This window comes from Diorhabda sublineata, chromosome 6 (assembly GCF_026230105.1).
Source record: "Diorhabda sublineata isolate icDioSubl1.1 chromosome 6, icDioSubl1.1, whole genome shotgun sequence".
NCBI classification, from domain to species: domain Eukaryota; kingdom Metazoa; phylum Arthropoda; class Insecta; order Coleoptera; family Chrysomelidae; genus Diorhabda; species Diorhabda sublineata.
Window position 1 is genome coordinate 27,743,668 of NC_079479.1, and position 23,680 is coordinate 27,767,347.

The 23,680-nt window shown below is 33.0% G+C and overlaps 1 protein-coding gene across 1 annotated transcript; it reads left to right on the plus strand.

Annotated features, from left to right (window-relative positions):
• Window positions 1-15,562: 15,562 nt before the first annotated feature.
• Window positions 15,563-21,476, plus strand: LOC130445365 (transmembrane protein 42). The gene is made up of 3 exons (XM_056780953.1): window positions 15,563-15,831; window positions 19,922-20,065; window positions 21,278-21,476. Exons 1-3 carry the CDS (start codon window positions 15,739-15,741, stop codon window positions 21,422-21,424), a joined length of 384 nt encoding a protein of 127 aa, XP_056636931.1. The 5' UTR covers window positions 15,563-15,738; the 3' UTR covers window positions 21,425-21,476.
• Window positions 21,477-23,680: the final 2,204 nt, after the last annotated feature.

The window sequence follows — 23,680 nt, forward strand, 5'->3', positions numbered from 1 at the left end:
ACTTGTCCAGTTATTCCGAAACAACAGGCGATCATTTGCTTCGTGAGCGAACAACTTTTGTCTTGAAAGACCCATACAATCGGTCGTTGTTTAGTTTCAGGTTCATATGCATATGCATAGATTGTAACGAAAGACGTCTTCAGAAGCAATTTACGCGGTATCCATCGTTAATGAATCATTTTGACAGTCAATAACATGCAATATTGAATGTATACGAATGGAAGTATACCTCAATCTCACAGTATATCACCTTGGTAAACGACTCAAGTAGCGCACTCATATGACAACACGTTCCGAGTACGTTTGCCATTCTAAATGTCAAAATTTATATTGACAAAGTCAGATTTGACATAATCACATCAGTGTTGCCATATATCAAAACTTTCTAACCTTCGTATAAACAAAAGTTGAAGTAAAGATCAATAAAAGACGAATGGACAACTGAGATTAGGAAAGTTCAAGTGAAGCGTAGTTAATGATGATATGAAGGCAGATGATAGTAAGAGGAACTTAAAAAATGGACGGAAATGAAAAGAATAAAGCGGGACAGATACACCTCCACTATACAACTCACACCTGTGAGTGTATAGTTTATACACTATGTTTATGTATTGAGAAAGTAATATTTGTTATTTTTCGCATATGAACTGATATTATTACCATTTTTTCAGCAACGCGATGTGCGATTTGATCCGTGTTTATCATATTCTAGTAGCTGTAATCTACAATTAAACCAACCAGAAATTATTTCGAAATATTTTAGATTGAATTGCCTCTTCAGGATCATCATGGTGTAACAAAAATGAATGAAAATAAAAAGTTTAATCTTCCGTTTTAGTTCTATAGAAATATATAACAATAATAAAAGAGAAATATAAATTGTTGTAAACGGACAAATTAGTCATCTCTGAAGTGTGTTTAAAACGCCGCTAATTGCAGTAGTCGTTTATTCAAATGAAATTGTATTCTAAAAACAATTTAATCACATGCTTCATAACATCCTACGTAGATTCGAGTACTTCATCAAATAATATTATTCCTCGGCAATGTTATTAGAAGAAGGCGAAGAAAAAACTATAGTGTACGTTGCCGTTGGTTAAAGTTATATTTAAAGATCTTTTTTCGCACAGGAGATGTTATATGATGTCAAACAATAAGATAAAATAATAATTGTTCATCACAATTCCAAATTTCCTTTTAATTGTGAGATATAAAATGTCCATTATGGAATATATATGAATCAAACAAAGGATTTTTATGTTTTCGTGATGTTTGATGACGTAATATAATCATTTTATACAATTATTCATTATTACTGCCTTGTTTGAAATCCATCATATATCTGTTAATTAATAATTTAAATAATCCTTTGTTGCCCAAATATTTTACTCCGTTTCTGTTATTATCCAAAATGATGAAGGTGAATATTCAAATACTGGAATGAAAGAACCAAAAATCCAGCAAATTAAATGAAAACCATTATGTAGCTAAAACATTGTTATCACGTAATCCTGTTTATCCAATGTGTGCAACAACAATATTACGATCAGTCGCGAGGATTTTATGTAAAAGTAAACCCAGCTTTAATTTCGTAATGAATCGTGCCATGGAATCCATGTTGTTTTAGTTGTGCACATTTTCAATTTTATGTAATTTATGTTTGACATAATTACAAAGTTCGTGATATTCGCTTAATTGGACAATGGAGGTTTACCGGATTTCTTCATGTGTTTCATTTTTTGTAACTTCATGAAGTAGGTGATTTTTTTTAATGGAAACTTATATTGACCCTCAAAGTACTCTTCCACGGAGTATTTGAGCTTGGACCATATCATTTCATTTCTAATATCTTCCATTCTCATTTTAACCCATTTAATGGCGAGTTAATGGTGGTACACCGATTTTGTTCCAGACGAAATATTTTGCTATCCACTCCATATCAGTACTGATCTTGAGGCTATTGCTGTTACCCCCTGGTGCCTAAATGAAGCCACTCTCTACAATTTAAATATTACTCACGATTACCTCTTAAATGGAACAGAACTTCTCAATCTTATTCACCTTAGGTTCCTGTTTGTTAAATTCCGATTCTAGCACACACTTGAATTTCTCCTTCGGAACTTTTTCCTTTATTTATGTCAGTTTCAGTTACCGTAAACTTGCACCATTACCAAAATTTCAGCAGTTACTATTCCTTGTCATTATATACAAATTATATTGGTAATTAGAAAATTTCGACTGGACTAGTTATTCGTACTAAACCGAAAGCAACTTATTTGCAATATCTCTCTTAACCAATTAAAAATTACATTTCGCTTCACTATCAACTACTAATCTGCACATTGTTACAAATCTCATTGCTTACAAACAGTGTTTGTTGCTGTTGGAACTTTGCATGAGCTCTAAATAAACCGAAGAGTAGTACTAAACCTATATGTTAACAACAAAACGTTAGATGAAAACCAGAGCCAACACTCAATATATTATGAAGCAAAGTAAATTATCTTTGAAATAACATTAGGCAAATTCAAAGAAACAATACTAATACCAAAATCACCTGTCCCATCTATATTATTATTGTTGAGATTATGAATAGGGTAACAGTGTATTTATGGGAATGATTTAAGACTTTAATAATTGCAAGATTGTCTTTTATTTACATCAGAGTTTCGGAAGTATCTCCTTGTATATAACTTGGTTCTTTATAGTCTATTCTTTATTCAAAATGATACCTCGTTTTATGACTTATGACTTTATGACTTATCTACTTCCAGGAAATAGTAAAATAAATTCTTGACAATATGTTCACCAAATTAGATTTCTTTTACTTCCAAATTATAGGTAACTAAAAATTTGAAAAATATATATTAAAAGAGAAGGATCGTCTTCAGAAACTGTTTAGTTTACTTTCCTTCTTCAGAGATTCAAGTAGTATGTTCATTCTGAATATCACCAACAACTCCAGACATTCTAGTTCTGTATTTTGCAGTACCCAAAATATTTCAAAACAGAAACAACCTTCAATATGAACTTTGTGTAGTTAAATTGAAATTTACAAATGTTACTAAAATTACACTGGTAAACATTGTTTTTGTCACACGAACTTTTTGATTATTTTTATTTGTTTTGTTGTACACTCATTCATTTGTTGCATTCACATCTATCTTTTTTGTAACAGCTGACCTTCTGACCTTATTCACGTGTTTTGTTTGAATAACTTTAATTTAAGAGACAGTATAACGATTGCATTTTACTATGCTACATTGTTAATATGCCGCTAAAGTATTGTAATAATCCCGACAGTTTTTGTCATGTGTGTGGAGAATTTCCTTTTAGATCTAAACGTTGAAAATTTACGCCATTAAACGAAAAGTACTATTTAGACTATTCTCGTTTTCCTTTGCGCCACCAAAATAAATCGTGGGCTCCACATATATGTTGTGTAACTTGTGTGAGATTCCTATTAGGTTGTGCTGAACAAGACATTTGACTTTTGTTATACCAATGCTTTGGACGAAACCAAAAAATCATGTGATTGTTATTTTTGTTTTATTCTAACATAAGACATCACAACCAAGTCCGAATACATTTTCCAGAACCCAAACTTGTCATCGGCCAACAGATCAATCCTACAAAAAGTCTATGCCTATGCCAAATCCTCCAAATCAAGCAAAAAGTCAGAATTCTGTTTCTAGTTTGGACAACTCGATAAGGTATCTCAAGTCAATTTCAAAAGAATCAGTTCTATTGTTAATCGTATTGATGACTTTTTAATCTGTTTTCTAAATACTGAGATATGTCTGTCCCATGTAAGAATATTGACGTTTCCATCCAGATTCTATCTTTATTAAAATATTGTTTTCCTCTTGAATTATTCCACTCGCTACCCCACGCTCTTTTTCACTCATAAAATAAATTGTTATTCTAGTCGAGTAGAAATATTACCTATATAAATATGTGAAGGATTCTATAGTCTCTATCACGTACGATAACAAAAATAGTAATTTTGTTATTATTATTACAATTATCCTCACAAAATACCTCATTATTACTTGAGTTAAATGTGATATTCATTTGTATAATGTTATTCAAAAATATGGTGATTATAAAATGAAATCTGCTTAGCTAATATCGGAATTAGAATATAAAGAACTACATCATCTATTTGGAATAAAATTACGTTTTGAAGTTTGAAGTGTATTCGGATATACTTTGTATATTATTGTCGTGATTTATATGTAACCTCATTTTTCAAATTCATTTAATAAACATTATTTCGCTAAATCACTTTCGGTAAAAAAAGACTTCTCATATATTCTACTGAAAGAAAAATCATCTAGAAGAACTATTGATCTCTTCAGGCAGCAGCCCGCATTGGCCAAGATTATATTAAATGAGATCCATGCTGGCAGTTTTTATTTTCTTTTTTGCAATAAGCTTCACTTTCGAAACGCTGCTGGCGATATCTATCAAGGCTTTATCGGGAATATTGATTGCTTGTATTAATATAAAAAGTCAGGGGTTTTTGTACACCTACAGTGTGTTAAATGTAGAATTAACAATACAAAAAACTCATATAGTAAAATGGATGTTTTGAATTTGATAATGTCCATTAGCAGTTTTTTTATTCCTTATATTTAATCTTCAAACTAGTGAAATGTCAAGTTATCCATCACTTCTCTAAATATTTTTCTTTTATATTTAGTCGCACATTTACCGTATCACAAAAATTTTCTGTGTAGTGCAGTCACTAGTATTTTCTTGATTAAAATAACATTTTTGTTTTAACTAATTCATAATTTTCGTCGTTATCGTTTCTTTTTTGGCGATATTATCAGCTCCATTTTGATCCTTCCTACTATATGGCTTGCCTTAATCATATTTTTAATGAATGGTGATCTTCTTTAGTGTTTTTATTCAAGTACGGTATTTTGTTATAAATAAGTCACTAATATCGATTTAAGTAAGCTTACGAGTCGAAGTATTTCTTCCACAGCAATTTCTGTCAGGTCGCAATGATATGCCGCGTCTTGCTAAAGGATATAAAACATAAGAAAAACGGTGAAGCTATACGGTCTGTAATCAAGACTGCTCAAGGCATATAGAAGGCATATGAGGCTAGACAATATCGTAGCACAGCAGATATTTCTCCTCTATTTCCTCCAAATCCCCAAATTAGAGAAAAAATAGAACAACATCTCATTATACGAAATTGGCTAGAGTGGATATAAGGAAACATTAAAAGTGCTTCAGGGACCGGTAGAGAAATTTATTCTACTTCCTTCTCGTTTTCGATCGTAAAAGCATATTAAACAAGAACTAGGTTCTTCTGGTTACATATTTACGAAGGAAGAAGTGTACCTAACATAAAGTGACCTCACCTCTTGGTCACCACATTACTATCTAATTACTAATCTATTTAATGGTAGAACAGGCTTCACTGAACTAGGGACGATGCAAATAAAAAGAGACCCAAAAATATACCATTCACACTCTCCAAGCACCACTACTTAGGAGTGATTGTAAGCGACAACACTCTCTGATTTCACAGTCAGAGAAGATATATAGAAAAATTGTAATTAATGGCGAAACTAGAGGACTGATGGATGCAGCTAGTCCAATGCTACCAAATTCCGCACCAGATTGAAGTTAATAGGAAAAAGGATATTGGAAAAAGACGTGAAAGATGCAAATGAAGAGCAGATACCAAATATTCAGAAAAAACAACGTGGTATTAGTAATTCAATGTAAAGTACATCTAAGGAAGGAATTATTAAGAGGGGTAGGTTTTTAGAACCTACACAAAGATGATTTAAGGCTTGAAGAAGCAGAAGAAATGTCAGTGTCAAGAAACGACATTAGTAGTAAACATAAAGTTGCATTTATAAGTGATCAATTGAGGTGCGCAATATGTGAAAAGTCTAAGCGTATAACAAATAAATGTAGACAGGAAAAGAGAAAATAGATTTCTGCGATAGAGACTTTCCAGAAGAAAGAAGGTAATAATCTCATATTCTTCCAACAGAAGTAGCAACAACCACAAAAATTTATAATTTCGAAAATAAGGCTAGAAATTGTAGAATATAAGTACAAACAAATAAAAATAATGACGCAACACAAAAAATTGAGAACAAAAGACAACAACAACAAGAATAATATAAGAAATAGAAAATTCTCTACTTAAAGGACTAAACATACAAAATAAAACGTATCTAATCATCAGTGTTAAAACATTCTGCCGGGATCATTGCTTGGATTTTTAGTTTCACATTTTTTATTTTTCCCATTCTTTTTTCTCGATTCTAATTGAGAATCGTGCCGTTTCTTAACATATTTTTGTTGAAGACCGAGTAGTTTGTGATTACTTTTTCTGTTGCGTTCTATACGTTTCTGGTAAACTTTTTTCTATTTACAATTATTACTAATTTATCTCCCGTACTTAATTTCTTTGAATAAAAGCAGTTTCCAGAAGCGATCATGCTGTTTTTCAGGATATCGCAAGTGATTACACCCATTGACAGCCCATTACGGGTAGTCATGTACACAAGATAAATTAGAGTCCGGGTAAATGTGGACAAGACAAGACAAAGATGGATAGTGTTTGATTTTCCCCTTATACTTAAAATGAAATTATGTTTTCTTTTCTCTTTCCTTCCTGAAAACGATTTATAAATTATACTATCTTTGAATCATTTATTTTACGTTTGATGTAGCTGATGATTCGAACTGAGTAAGTCGGATTTGAATAAGTTGGCTTAGTTGGGACCGGAAATTGATCAAATTGAAAGGATATTTTTATAGAAAAGTTTGTTGAACAAACCAGAAATATGTTTTTCAATTGATTTATACTATACAAGCTATGGGAATTGATCTTAAGGCTAACTGTTTGGTTAGATTATTTTCTTCGAAATTTCAGTTTATGAATAGTGTCAATGTCCAACGTTGTCATTATACTGCTATGGACCAGAATAAGGTGTTTTTAACAATTTTTCAGGTGCAAAGACAACCTATCAGGTTAACTTCATTTCACATAATTTCTTTGTTCTAGATTTGGACCTGGAGTTGTAATTATTGATATTGAATCGGCTATTGCCAGTAGCGCCAATCTGTCGAAAATGGGCATATCCATTATTCAAATTTTCAAGTCTGTAATCTATCAATAGAACACTTCCTTTGGTTCAGTCTTTTTTTTCTCTACTATTATTTTTATATCCTTTTGAGATACTAGCTATATTATGTCCTTCTCTCTTGTGCCTTCGTTCATGTTTCCCTTTATCCTTATTATGTTTTTTTGTCCTCATATCTTTTTTCCATTTACTAGATGTGATTACAAACCTTTCCACCAGTCTTCTATTCTTTCTTTCTGGTGTTCTAGGTCAGATTAGATAATCGCTAAGCTAGTAGAAAGAATATGTAGTAGTAGTATTGTACCAACAGTTGGATTTTCCAATATCTTGTTTTGTTAGGTTCACAAATTGTTCCCATTTGTTTTAGGTCAATGTGTTCATTTATTCTGTCCTGTCAACTTTTTCTAATAAGGTGCTAAATCCACTTAATTACTATATTAATATCTAATTACTTGAATTATTTATATATTTTATGAAAAATTTGAATATTATCGTCAGTACCTTGAGTTAAGTTTGCTGTTTGGTTTGTCCGATTACAGTTCAAAAATCTTCGTACTCAATTGAATAGTTATTATGAAGACTATCACGCTGAGGATGATCTCGTTTTTTTTTCTCAAGCACTTACTCGGAAAACTAACTATAAGAGAAGATCGGAAAATTTAGGAGGTCATGTCAACAGAATGGTGGAAGATCGATGGGCTAAATTGAATTAGGATGATAAACCAACTCAAGGAGATCTCCTGACCAACCTCCCAAGATATATCACAAAAGCTGTACATCTCTTTCTCAAGATACTGAATAGTAGAAGAAACAAGACTAAGTCTTAAGCAAAGAGAAAGAGAAAGTAGAAGATTAGTGAATTATATGGCAACTCAACTTGTGAATAAGGAGGTAATATTTATGTATGTTATAGAATCAGTGTTGTTAATGATCGTGATTTATTTGTATATGCCTGTTTTATTTTTTAGATCCAGATACTGCGGATAAGGATACTCTGGTAGTTTTTGGCCATGATTGTCCAAACGCAATTCTTGTTGATTTATTCAAGAACTGTGTGGGGACATCACTGCTCGAAACAGTTTTCTACAAGAAAAATTTTAAATTTCTATGACTCAATCATCCTACCTTGACCTTCATGTTACCGTCAACATTGTAACAATTCATCAGTGCTACGTTGATTTGATTTTAATTTTAAATTTTAAGATTAACAATAGACTCATTTTATTTTTGAAAAACCAAAACCGTGAAATAGCGCAAATTACACCATTATTTAAGAAAGTAAATATCTCAATATGTCGGCCACAATGAACAGCTTCCAATTAATAATTTTATTACCAATTAGCATGATTATATTTTTGTATATGTCCTGCTTTTTTATTATCTTCAAATTCAGGATTCAAAGTACGTCAATTGTTTAAAAGATAAGATGTCAATTAACAAATAACGTTGAAAATTGTAGAAACATATTTTTATTCAACCCACCAACCTTAATTAATTTCTTGAAAAATCTTCTCTTGAAGATACATTTTTAAGCATACTTTCTATGATAGGCACATTCTTCTTCGGACACTTCCTGAAATATGTCCAAAACTATTGCAGTTCAATCAAATGATCTCTTCAGGCTGATTCATAAACTTAACTTTTCATGTGCCATTGTCGTTGACGTTTGTTGTGAGAAAAGTATAAACATTGAAATGCATAAAACCATTCATATTGCCGTTTGCTGATCGGTCTGCCTTTGGTGACTTTCTACATAAACGAATTTTTCACACGATTTTGCCTAACGCTTCCAATAAACAAACACAAAAATATTACGAAATCAAAAAGAATAACAAAATTTTTAGGTTAACGGTATCAACGTCAATGTTATGAATATGGTCAATAGACGTCAAACGGCAAAAGTCACCCGCGAACTGCAACGGAAAGTGAAGTTTAAAAATCGGCCTTCATGGCCGTTGTCCCCGCAATTGAAGCACATAGTGATTTTATATTTGATCTCACCAAAATTTTTATTATCTCTTCTGTCATCTTTTGCTTTCACCTTTTTCTGATCTTTATTATCTTTATCCCTTTGTTTAAATTTTCTCAGTAGAGATGTACTATTTGGTTTCACGGCAGATTTTATTGTGTCATATAATTTCACTTTTTAAAATTTTAGCGAAGTTCTTAGGTCTATATAAAATAATTTCCTTAACTGATCCATCATATATTGTATCAATATTATATTAGCCCTGCTTCCGATTTTACGTATGATTTGAACATATTATTGAATCGACTCTTCTTTTCTTCTAGATCTAGACATAAGTAATTTGTGAACTCCTGCACTGCTTACTTTAACTTTATTGCCGCAATGCTTAATCAGTATTCAAAAGCCCGGAAATATATTAGAGTTAATACACTTTGGTGCTTAATTTTGGAAAAAGTTCAAAATGAGTCGATCGATTTTTTTCATCATTATAACGTTTTGTGCTGCAAGTCTTTCTTCGCAAGTTTTTGACCAAATAATCAAGTATCTTCGTATTTACGTTATTTTTAATAAATTTACTTTTAATTACAGCTATTACTATATATCATCAAAGCTTGATTCACAAACATAAAGCGGTTAACGAAAAAATGTGAACGAAATATTTACGTCTTTACGGGAGCAGAACATTTCTAGCCAGGAAGTAACCTATAAGGTTTGAATCCAATCGTCTAATACCAATAAAACAAGAGTAAAGAAGTGTCAGTCTTAATTACTTTTTACATGTAAATATTCATAGAGTTATCCGCGGAGAAACCGATTGCAAAAGTTAAGACTTTAAGTCTCTCGTTCTAAATCAATAAAGTTAGATTTGTTATTCAGGAGTTCTGTCTTTCAGAGACCCGTTTCTTCATAAAATACGAACAATATACAATTGATTACGTACAATTTGGAAATCGTAATCTGAGGTTAAAGCGCAATATTTAGTGTTATCAGTGTTGTATTAAGCACAGCAACTCATTCAAAAATACTTATATGTGGATTTATTTGCGGTGAATTATTCCGCTTTGGATTTTCTTGTTTTACTTTCCAGCCTGTTACAGCTTTTTCTTGCTTTCCTCACAATCCTGTTCCATTCCTCTCTACCCTCCACGACTTGTCTCCAGTTCCTCACAATCACCGCTGCGATATCCTGGATTACTTGTTGTTCCCAGCGTGCTTTAGATCTATTGGCTTTTCTATAACTGACTTCCACTCTGTTACTTTAAATATCAGGGCTTTCTTTGTATATGTGCAAACCATTTAAGCTTTTGGATACTTATAATTTTCACTATGTCACTCTCATTTCGTTTTTGACCTCGTGGTTCATTAACCTTCTCAGGTATCCTCAATCGATCTTGAGATGTCCCAGTATATTCCTTAAGATCTGTCCTTTATTCAAAGATCCCCTTCGACTTTCTTCGATAGGCAAATGGTTTTGGCTTCATATGTAACGACTAATTCCTGTTCTGTATATTTGCAACTATGTGGTCGTACTCAGCTCCTTACTCATTAGAAACTTCACATACCTCCAGCACACTCTATTTGCCGGTCCAATTCTCTCCTCAACATCTATTCTTCTATTATTTGCCTCGCTTATTGTCTTACTCAAATACTTGAAATCTTTCATTCTTTGGAATTGATATCCACTTCTCTTTATTCGTCATTCTTTTAATCACCAACTTTCGTGTACCTTGTTTTTGAACATTCGCCCCATTTCAACGGCCTTATTTATCAAGTGCACTATAAGTTTTTCTAAGCTTTTCTTATCCCTTACAAAAAGTGTCAAATAATCAGCATATTCTACTATCTGCGTATTGTTTTGAGATGAAGACTCTTCCACATCTATGTCATCTATTACTCCATCTACTGCGATGTTAAATCAAATAAACTTCGCAACAGAATGGATTTCGTGAAGGTCGTCCAAAATCGGCTGTTATGCCAGAAAACATTGATGCTGTGCGTGAACTGATATTGCTAGACATCAAATGGATTTGTTCGTGCTGGATACCGCAAAATTGACAATCGTTTAAAAAAAGCTCGTGTCGTTTGGTGCAAAGGAATACTGAAACAATTCAATTGTGGTACTTCAAAAGGCGTATATAAGATCGAGACAAGCGACGAATAATTCATCTATGCATATGAAGCCAAAACTAAATAACAATCGTATAGGTCTTTCAAGACTAACCAAATCCAACAAAAGTTGTTCGTGGACGAAGCACTTCGAATCAAATGGTCACCTGTTTTCTCGGACATGTCGCCACCGTTCCTCTAGAGCAGCGTAGAATGGTCAATTCTGAATGGTTAGAATATCTTTACCAAAAATAATCGAAAAAATTTTTTGGACAGTAGAAACATCGAATTGATAGATCATCTGTCGTACAGTTATTGTTTGAAACCCATTTGAAACCCGATTTCTTTTTACTCCCGCAGATCAAAAGTAAATTGCGAGCTCAACGTTTTTCTAAAAAAGTAGTTGGTACGTTCAAATCATACATTTAGCACCTCAATAGGAATGGAAAAATCGGCTATTGGTTTAAACGCATGTTAAAGTGTATAATCATAAAACTTCGTATCTTAGAGAGTTTTTATTTGGAAACTTCATTTCTATATGCTTAAAGCCAAGTTATCGGTTTCTGAAAATTTGAAAAAATTTGCAACATACCAATGGCATATGGCTAAAATAACGAATCTCGGACTCACAAAAAAAAAGAGTTACATCAAAATCAATGGGTAATGTGAAGAAACGGTGTCCTTAATACCTGTTCCAATTGAAGTTTGTATCTCACGAAACTATTTATGTCGTTTAGAACAATTTTCAGGACATTGAATAAGTTGTATCCGAAATGTTCACAACAAACCAGAAGCACATATTGAGAACAAATAACGAACTGAGTCAACAAGCTTATTAATTTCCTTTACAATCGTTTCGGAATCCAAAAAAATATTGCTAATAGCTAAAAACAGTATCTAATGCTATTCTATTGCACTAATATGTTTTCGGTCCATTCTTTCTCTCAGTTCACATTACCTACTACCTATTTTCAGTTGATAGAATTAATACATTTATATTAATTACATTAAGCTTAGATTATCTGAACGTGTTGTTCTCAATAAATCTCAAGGTAGTATTTTCAATAAAATTACTATTTCAACTCTTTCCATAAAATTCCATCTTCTAAAACGACGATTTTATAAAGAAAAATTATTGCAACTGTTGAAATTATGTTCCAAAGAAATCGACGACCTTTTGGACTTATCCGATCCTGAATAAAGTCGGTATAAGACATGAAGCCGCCGGAGACAAAATTTTACTTGCAAAATAGATCAGTTGTTAAGCAAAGGCCACCCCTGCTTCCCCGTGAACCCTTCGTCCCCGAACCAACCCATTTTGCACGCCATCAGCCAGACCCAGTTACACTTAAATTGAGTTTAGTGCACAAACTTTTCCGGAAAATTTTGTTAAAGTTATCTTAGAAGTTTGTCTAGGAAGGAGCTCGCTGTTTCTTCCTTAACAGAATGAAATAGATAAATACATTCTTTATTTCACTTTTAAAATTTGCAGCTTATAACTATTTCTCGGCAAAGTCGAAAAGGCTATTTTCGTCTGATTTTAGTTGATGGTATACCTTCGAAGATGTGTTTAATACAAATTAAAATTTAAAAAAAAAACGATGCCAAAGTTTGCAGAAGATCGAAAGAGTTCGTCGCTGATACAATAGATGGAATCAGTTTAAAATGTTAAATATACAAAGAAATTCGATGCGCATGAGTATAATTAACTGTAGGTATTAAAGTCAGCAGTTGTAGTAGAAGAGATTAAGAACGAACGATGAAAATTGAATAAAATATGGGAACGTTCATTGCAAAGGATCGTGGTTGAAGCGTGGTGAAGACAAAGAGAGAGAGAGAGAAATGCTTCATTGTCAAAAAATTGTTACAATATGTAGACAAAACCTTGCAAAAACTAAAAAACAAACATAAAAATAAGAAAACCACAATGGCTAATAAAATTATAGGTAATAATTAGTATATAAGTCCATAGCAAAAATTAAACCAGTATGCAGCATGCCCGGAATTAAATATTATTATTAGAATTGAAGCCGCTTACAGAGTAGGAGACACTTTCCAGAAAATATGCCCCCAAATTATTGCGGAATGCGGGAAAAGATGATATCAATTTGATTTCAATTGGCAACTGATTGCATTATAAAATATTGAGCCCTTAACTAATTCTGAAGGTGGAGTAGGTAAGTAAAGGTCGTGCTACGCGTTCATAAATGGATAGCCGTGCAACGTCTTCTCTGAAATTGGATAACCGTGATTACGAACTAGGCAAACGGATTCAAAGATGAATAAGGAAGGAAGAGTCAGAATATTTAATCTTTTAAAGAAGTCCCTACAGTGAGTCCTACTGTTTAGTCCGAATAAATATCTAACAGCTCTTTTTTGTATTTTGAAGATTCTCACAAATTGAGTCGCACCACAAGTACGCCAGAAGGGAAAGTCCTATCGGAAATGCGACTCAATAAGGGCCTAATAGACTGTTAAGGAGGTGGATAAGTTCATTTCTTTGGAAAAACAGGAGGAACTTAATTTTTCAAATAAGGCGGCAATATATAACTCCCATTTCAAGGAATTGTCAACAACAAGCACTAAGAAAATTAACTACGCATCAGACTTCAAAGTCCAGGTGGGCTTAATTAGAGAATTAATAAAACGGACGTTGTGCATTACCACGACATCGATAATTTCAAGACATATACATCTTTGTCGACTCATTAAAAATTGACTGAACTTAATCGAGAAGTCGTCATTGCAAAGCTTTCTTTCTAAAAACAAAATTAACAATAAATCAAGCGTCGAAAATCATATGGCCAAATTCTTATCATACGAAACCAGGCGTGGACGATTTAATTAAACTCAAGATCTACTGTTTACTGACAAAATTCTTTACGATTTACCACTTATCTATACTAGTATGAGCATTGCGTCTGGGTATCTTCTGCTAGATTGACTCACTCATATTTCTTCGAATTTGGATATATATCGGTGTAAGCCATTGTCCATAAATGTAGACCTGAAGATGATCTTGCTTTGAAATGTCGCTACGCCGAGTATTAATTCGGTTTGTAGTATCATGTTGTCCGTTTGAAATTTATCTGCAAATTTTGTACCCATCACTACCATCCATCGCTTTGATCAGAGGATCGAATACATAACTGATGAATTCCACCAATTGCTCAATTTTTTTGAAATCACTAAAGCGAAATTCGATGTTTAATACCACTGATTTAGCTTTAAGGTAAAATGTTTCTCCATATGATCCTTGATGTTTACAAATTTATTATTTTCTTTACCAACTACGAAAGACACTGTTTGAAACGCTGTCATAGAATTCATGCGTTTAGCTTGATGCGATCTTCAATGCAATTTCAAATCTGGTTCTTTTTCACCGAATTGATGTTTAAACAGCCGCTTTCGGAGAAATTTTTCTTATATAACTAACAATCTTAAAAGAAATATCTATTACATGTTTTTTGTTCAAACTAGCCAGTACCTACTCGTTGATAATTATACAGTGGTAGCTAATGAAGTCTGGAAAATCCTCGTCTTTTTGGCAAAGAGCAATAAAAACATTCTGATTACTTGTCATCGTAGGGCCTCCTCAGTTGTCATTAATATGAATTTATAGAAAGGTCTAATATATGCTCTGAATTTCGTGAATATATCAACGTCACGATTTTTTCCTTTCAAGGAAATCATACTAAATAATTCTTTGTTCGTCGAGAAATCTTCAAACACTATCCGAATAGAAATAAGTAATTTTGTAGTATCAGTGATAAGTAAGTAGTGAAAAAGCAACACAGTGTACGGTATCTTCTTGTTGCTGTTCGTTTAAGATTTCATTTATCGTTTCTATACGACGCAGCGCATCATAGTATTTCGAGACCGGTGTAAACCAGGGCACGCGCCTCTCTCTGATGTTTCACACGGTTCCCGCTTAGTTACACACTCTGTTCTACACAGTTACATTTTTTGCCTTGCTACGGTCGACCGGACTAATAGGCGTTGTCGGCGATCGACTGGTTCCACTCCTTCTAGGCGGTGGAATTATGAAACTACCAGAAAAGGAGCAAAAGGCCAGGATAATAATAATATATGTATATCTACTTATAAATAAAAAATGTAAAAAACTAAGTGAGAATCGAAGTGAACTTTTTAGATTTCCCTATATGAAAAGTATTTGCGGATAAATATGGATTTTAATGAGAATACTTAGATAACTGAAGTTGTTCTATTTTATTTACATATTTTCAAAAAACTTTGAGAAAATGTAATTAACAATATCTAATTATTATCGAACGAGTTGTAAACATAATGAATAACGTTCCAACCTCTACTCCTATACAATATAAAATCAATTCTAGTAGTTTGTGGAGAATGCACATAAAGGAAACGTGAAATTTGTAGCAAACTGTGGTGAGTGTTTGAGATGGCTGACATTTCCATAATTTATACTGAAAACTATTCATACAATACACTTCTTCTGTGAATATAAGATATAAAAAAGTGACTGAATTAAAATAGATTTCGGTAATCAGTAAAATGTATGATAGTGTTAAATTCGCTTTTATATCAGGAATATTCGCCGCAACTGGCAGTGCGTTTGGAAAGTTATCTGGGTTGTCTATATGGGAGGTAAGTAGAGTCATTAATTTACTCTTTTTTTAGGAAATTTAGGATTTTTTGTGAACTACGTCAAATTTGTTGGAAGCTTTTGGAAATAGTACTACATAAATAATATACAGATGATATGAAAAGGTACATGTTGAATTAAACAATTGGAAACTGTAAATAAGTACTACCAAATATTTCGGTAAAAATATAGTTGGTACCTACTGTTGAGTTAGGATAACATTTGAAGTAGAGAACTATAAAATAGAAAAGTTGTGGCTAAATTGGGAAAAAAACTGGATAATAATTTGCAGGACTAATGGTTTTTTATTATTATTCAGCTCATGAAGCTTTCTTACGTTGTCGATGGAGCTCAAATGAGTAGTTTTTGCTGATTATTTCCAAATATTTATTAGTGTTCACCTCAGAACCGAACTTAGGCATGGGCCAACCCGGGCGTGCGCCGGGGGCCCCGCTGCGGGGGGCCTCGCGACGAGCCATATGATTGATTTTTAAACAGCATTTATCCAAACCACACGTTCAAAATATGCAGATTATGAAAAAAGAGGCAATGAAACTGATAGGCTGTTCTACTCCTATTTACAAAGAAAGCAATAAGCGCGTCAAAATGCCAAACCTTAAAAATTCATATGTACAAAATTCGACTGACGCTGTTGTTTTAACAGCAAGAGAGAAATTCAGGACCGAAGTATTTTTAGTTGCAGTTGACAAACTATCTTCCGAATTAGCTCGAAGGAGTGCTCAATATAAAGCACTTTTTGAGACATTTTCTTTCATCACCGAAATTCTGACGTTGAGTGATCTGCAGATTTCAAACTCTTGTGAAAAGCTTTGTAGTTTTTACCATAAGGACTTCGATGCAGCCAATATAGAGTCTGAATTTATTCATTTTAAATGCCATCTACTAAACGCAAATGTTTTCGAACCGACCAAAAAACTTTTCATTGGTGAAATGTATCAATTTATATATGAAGAAAAACTATTTGCTATTTTTCAAATGTTGAGATCGCTATGCGAATATTTTTAAGTATAATGCCATCAAATGCTAGTGGGGAAAGATCGTTTTCAAGGCTCTCCTTAATTAAAGATGACCACCGAATTACAATGACTCAAAAAAAACTAGATCAATATAGCGTATTGTGTATTGAAAATGAGCTACTGAAATCGATTGACTGCACTAATGTTATTGAAGAATTTGTCGGTAGCAAAATAAAAAAAAAAATGTTTTTAATTTATGAACGTAATTTTGTACTATTTTTAATTAGAAATAATGAATAAATTGACTATAATGAAAAATCAACTTGATGTAAGAATTCACGTAAAACACCCGCCTTACATAGGCACCTTAAGTATTTTGGCCCGGGGACCACGATGACTCTAAGTCCGGCTCTGGTTCACCTAATCTATCATAAAACTGAAGGATATTCTAATGCAATGTGTGGCAGCATTGCTTGTTGTCTATCCAGTCGATTGGAATCTAATACGACTTCCATTTACATTCAAGTAAACTGATACAATCAGTAATATGCGCGTCTTATACTCAAATAATGTCGTCATTGCTCAATGGATAAAAAGAACGCTTAATATGAGCTAGGTGCATTTCACTAAGCGTTCACGGCGCCTGGAATACTCTTTTGGGCGTTCCACATAGCTGCTACGATCGTTGTGGTCGCGGCGAGAACTTCACTCGTGAAGTCATGGCTAACTTCACAAAATGGGCATTGAGAGAATTGATGGAATCTTCAAAACTCAAGCAACGCCGATTGCAACCATGAGAATCTATCTCATTATTTGATGCGGATATTACCACCAAATAGTTTTCTATATTTTACAAATAATAACATAACCTCTTGAAGCTATCGATTTATTTTTTATGATTTGCCGAACGTTAATATTTATCTCAACGCTCAAAATGCGTCGTAACCCATTCCACTTGGATTTACAATTATAACGCTTTGGGATAAGTGGAACGGAACAGATAGTGGTCGTGAACGTACTTAGTGGAATGCACCCTCAATAACCACATAAAACTCATCATTATCATTAGTTATCGTCATTGTCTGTTACTCGCAGGTAAAGAAACGACTTAACTAAAATAATATTATTTATAAGATTATTGACATCATTGACAATTTCCAATAATTTAGCTCAAGCTTATGCAGATTGCTGGTAAAACTCAGTTAGGTTTTACTTGTGAGACTGAAAAGGACCGTGCATTCAACTGATTTATAACGTCACAAGTTTCGATGGAACGTAGTACAGTCGATGATAGGTTCCATTGTGTTGATCTGTGGGTGTCATATTGACAACGTGCACTAGCCGTGAATTTCAAACCATTATTTTGTTTTTGTTCCATTTATAAATTATATTTTTCATCCAAACCCATAATTATCATTTTATTTGGACCGTTCACAAAATACGACGGTTAATCAGAAGAGGGATTTATGGTTAAAAGAATATCAAAAAGTGTATACCGCTAGTGCTCGTGAAAAGTAAGAATCTATTGAATAACGTGATAGAAAACATCCCGATATTCTCGAGCGTCGCTAATTTCTTTTTTATTTTGAAGGAAATAAAGATAACGAAAAACATATAATCTGACGATTTCCACAAGCCGAAGTAAAAAAATCAGTAGATAAAATATAATGGGTGCAGCTTGTGATGGCTATATTCCCTTCTCTTCGCTTTTATTTCTCTCTCACTTTTTATCTATCACTCCGTCCGCACTCTTGTATCTGTTGCCATGACGCCATCACAACTGATTACAGATACTCGTTCTTGTCAGCTATGTTCACGGGTCAATTTAGAATCGATTCCGAATCATACACTAAAACAAATAAAAATTATCACTAAGTTCGTGTGAGGAAAACAGTGTTTACCAGTGTAATCGTTAGATTGTGAGACAGCGCGTCTAGGACATAAATATGATATATATCTTAATCTGACGCGCTTGAGTATTTCAAAATGGTCACTAGTTTCCTTCACATAAAAATCGGTTCTCTAAACACCCTCTTAAAAAATCTGACACGCTCGATTAATTTATTTCTTCATTTCACTCCCATATCCGTCAGGTTAACATACATCATTAAAAATACGTAGGATATTGATGCTATCAATACCTGACGCGCTCGAAATGTCCATGCAACCGTACTTTTTTACATATTTGAAAATCTATAGCCACTCCCAGCACCGATAAAATTATATACCATTTTTTTTCTTACCATGTTAGCTTTGCAACTCAATGGGTTTCTTTAACGTTCGAGTAGATTCCCATTTAGCATCTACCATACAGCGTGTGAAAGTCATCTAGTTGCACAAATATATGATAAATATTTTGAAGAATTTCATAAATTGTAATTACATTTAATTTGTTTTCAATACTTTCTTTAGACAAATAAAAATAATTTTATGTTTTCTTTATTTCCATAAGTTTTCGTTAATGATCTACGCGCAAAATTATAAACTGCAATGCAAAAATTTTATCAAACATTTTTTAATTCTAATTTTATCATTTTAAAACATTTTCATAGTTTTGGACATTATTGGTTTATTTTTTATGATCCATTCATTATTTATTAATATAATTTGTAATAATCACATACATTTCAAATGCATTCCAAGATAATCTAAGACCCTGGAGTAGTAATTGATCTCTTCATGCCTTTCCATTAACGTTCCTCCCACCTACTGTACCAGGGACAGTCATTAATAATATATCTTTATTAATATATCATTTTCTATTGTTTTTCTGTCGAGTTCTGGATAAACATGTCAATTTTTTTTTTTTTTTAGAAATGAATGAGAAGTGTCAGAAATCATACTTTCTTTTTAGTCGTGTCAATTATAGTTTTCTTTTTGTCCTTTCTTAATTCCTACTCCCAGTAATTTTTGAAAAATTCAAGTCATATCTGTCCTAGTTTATTTGAGGATCTTGCTGTCCTAACTTCATTCAAAAACAAAAAAATCAACCCTGCATATGTTGTTTAACCTCGTGTTTCGTCTGACACTATTATATTTCAGATAATAATATGAACTATATAAAAAAGGAAAATAGTTCTGAATATAAGACTGATGTTTTTTTTTTCATTTTTAGGGGTATTTTTTATTACGAATAAGCTTCTTTGCACTGATGTTGATAACTAATACCACTTCACTGACATTTTTTGTGAAAGCTTTACAGCAGACTGCTTCAATTAATGCTACTCTCATCACATCAGCTGCAAATTACATTGTAACGGTAAGCTGAATATAAATTTAACAACAAATACTTATACATTGTGTTGTTCATAACTTGCTTATAGTTCGATCAATGTTATGTTAACAAAAAAAATTATTCATAAAAGTTTCAAATAATCTGTATGACATGAAGCATGATCATGCCTTTGAGGTAATGGCTGGGTCTTTTTCCCTCTACAATTGTCCTGCAGCCAGCACTGGCATGTGTTGAGACGATCGTATTTTCAATTTTACTCAGTTCTCCCGTATAAAAGCCGACACCTAACAGAGCATATAGAGGAGCCCAAATGGTGCATGGGGCAATTCACCTCGATACCAAATTGTATCCTCAAGGAGCGTCCAAAAATTTGAGAAAATTAATTTCTTTGCAACCCTCTAACTTATACCTAATGAGACTGTTGAACGCATGTAAGTAGAAGGTGATTAAATCATTCTGGGGGTTTATCAAGGGTGACCTAACGTAAATTTTTTTTATCTGTCAGTTTATTTGAAAAATACCATGAACCATTTAATACAAAAATTTTTTTACTCTTTCATTTTCCATGAAACTTTGATGTATACAAGTGTAAAAAAGTTTTAGAATGCAATTATCAATGATAAGAATGTAAATTTTTTCAAATCAACTGACAGATAAAAAATTTCGGTGAAAATACATGGTTAAGTCACCTAAACTAACCTAACCTCAAACCTCCAGTATGATTCGATCACCTTATACTTACTGCCCTTAATAGTCTCATACAGTGTAACAAATTTGCTATTTTTAAATTGAAGTGTTGCGAAGGAATTAATTGTTTCAGGAAAGAAATTTTGAGCCCTACTTTGAGGCCTTATAACTCCTCAAGGATGCAATTTGTGATAGAGATAAATTGCGTGCGTCATACTTTGATATTGGGAGAATGCAATGATACGCCTTACCTACAAAAGCAAACTTGAAACGATTGATGTAGCGGTTTAATCGGGCTCAGTTAATTATGAAAAACTTACGTGACAGAAAAAAAAGATATTGTCCTTTTCTTGGCAGTTACTGAAAACCCACAAATAACATGTTGAAGATAACCTTGGCTTTGGACTTTAATTGATCGTACGGATCGAAAACAGGTTGAAATTTCGTGAAACCTTACGTACGAACAATAAAACTTCAACTTCGCTCTCTCTTCTAGTGTCTTGAAACATTTTTATAACATTCCTAACTATAAAATAATTTTTTTTGTAGGCACTAGTTGGTTTTATATTATTCAATGAAACTACATCTTTATATTGGTGGTCTGGAATATCCTTGATATTAATCGGATTGGTGCTAATAGTATCCAATACAACTGAACAAAGAACAACAAGAAATGAAGAAAAAAAAGATATATAGCTTGGAATTTTATTAATATGATGTAAATAAATTTGAAAATTAAAATCAGAAATTCGTTTTCATTTATAGGTCCTCTCTAATTATCGATTAAATGGAAAATTTTATACTATAACTTGAGAGGCTGTTATAAGAACAACCTGAATTTTTCGAAAATTTTTACGGACACGTGACGTAACTACAAAATTATTGAGGGATAATTTCTCTGGCTTGACAACTGACTTCATAATAGCAGAGGCATAAAATTTTTTTCTATAACATACTATACGCAAATGAGTGATGACTCAAGGTTACTAGAATAATAGAAAGTTTGTGACAATAATAAAATGCGCACTAGACAAGTGACGCCACCGGTTCTTGACAGCTGTGAATTCGTTAGATAGAAATATATTCGTTTGTATAGCCAGATCAGCAAGAGATAACACACATCCTCATAACTCGAACATAATGTTAGTAAGGTTCTGTTTAACATAAAAATATAAACAAAACAAAAATGTAAACATAATGACGTAGCTGGTGTTCTAGCAGCTGATCATTCGTTTACAAAAACATGCGCATGTCACAAACATTCTATTATTCTAGAAACCTTGGATGTACTGACCTTCAGTACGATACACAAAATTTGAAGTTTTAATGTTGACAACGTCACTATTAAATGATAAACAAAAAAACGTCTTTTTTGATGATTCTGTCAAAATTATGATGATTTTGAAATAAATAGGCGCTTTTTAGATAGGCCGACAATGAGTCAATATTTTAATTGTAATTATGTATTTTTTCGTGTGTGTGCATGATCAATTTTGAACGAGTATTTAAAAAAACAAAAAGGTGTCTAATTAAATGAGTAAATTAAGGACACAGAGAACGAAAAATCAACCTGCGAGTAACATATTACTTGGGAATCGTGCAGTTAGTGAATCATTTGATGGTAAAGTTTGCTGTGTCTTTTATAGTCACAATTATATTTGGTTGATTTTCAGTTGTCAAGCATTGTTCAACGTTTTGGTCACCAGTAACTTAAATTTTTTAAGATAATGATTTGTTTTTATCGTGTAAACATAAAGAAAATAATGTTAATGGTTGTGATCTCTGAAGAAAAATTGCATTTTTTTCTCAATGGAATTATGAATGTAGCCCTTCTCAACAGATGAGGATCTCCAACCTCCGTGCCGTTTTTTTGTGACCAAGGCACCGCCGATTACGGAAATGTTATTTATTCTAACCAAATTGACGTCGACTGTGGATCTGAACTTGAATTACTACTTGAACCACCTCAGTAAGCACTCCGCTCTTCAAAACAGCAATCTGCAAATCGCTCTCTTGGTCTTTGGTACACTTTCCTTCTTTGGTCCTTAGCTTTATAATGAGTGGTTTATGTTGTTATTGACTTTTTTGGTAAAGAAAAAATATTAAACGAAAAGGAATCTTAAGCAATGAAAAATGGTTATAATTAACAGTAAAGAAAATACAAGCTCAAATTCATCAATATAATAATTTATTTGAAATTTATAAATAACAGCTACCAATTGCTTTTCAATGTATGGAATAAGTTTCTTCAGTCGATCTTGTTCGATGCTATCCCATTATTCAGTGAGCGCCGTTTTGAGGTCCGATTTCGTTGCTGGTGCAGGATTTCTAGTCTGAACTTTTCTTTTAAGGTCATCCCATAAATGCTCGAATGGATTTAAGTCTGTGCTACGCGCTAACCAATCCATTGCGGCAATTTAGACATCCAATAAATACTACTGTACGGAACTTGTAGTAAGTAGATAGGCATTGTCCTGCATTAGGATGAAGTTTTATCCAATACAACTGGATTGAGAAACGACCTGATCCCATAAAATGTCTTCAATGTATCGATTCGCTGTTAATCTCCCCGCTCCAACGCCACTTTCAATGAAAATCAACTCGGTTTTCACTTCCATCGAAATGTCTGTCTAAACCATCCAGGAAAGTCCTCCACAAGCCTACGAGAATTTTTCTCCAGGTCTTCTGTAGGCTCTTCCTCTTCTACCACACAGGTACACTCTGAGAAGAGAACGGAGCTCTTCATTCCAATTAACGTGATCTCTAGCAAAATAAGTTAAGTTAATTAGCTGCCTTTTTGGTTCAAGTCTAGCTGCCTTAAGTCTTCTTCTGATTTTCCAGCCAATCCTCGCGTTTCTTTGAGATTTTTTTGGACTTGAACACCAGTGAGGGCCCGATTTCTCAGTGATGTGCTGATAATGAATCGGTCAAATCTCTCGGATGTGCACGGGA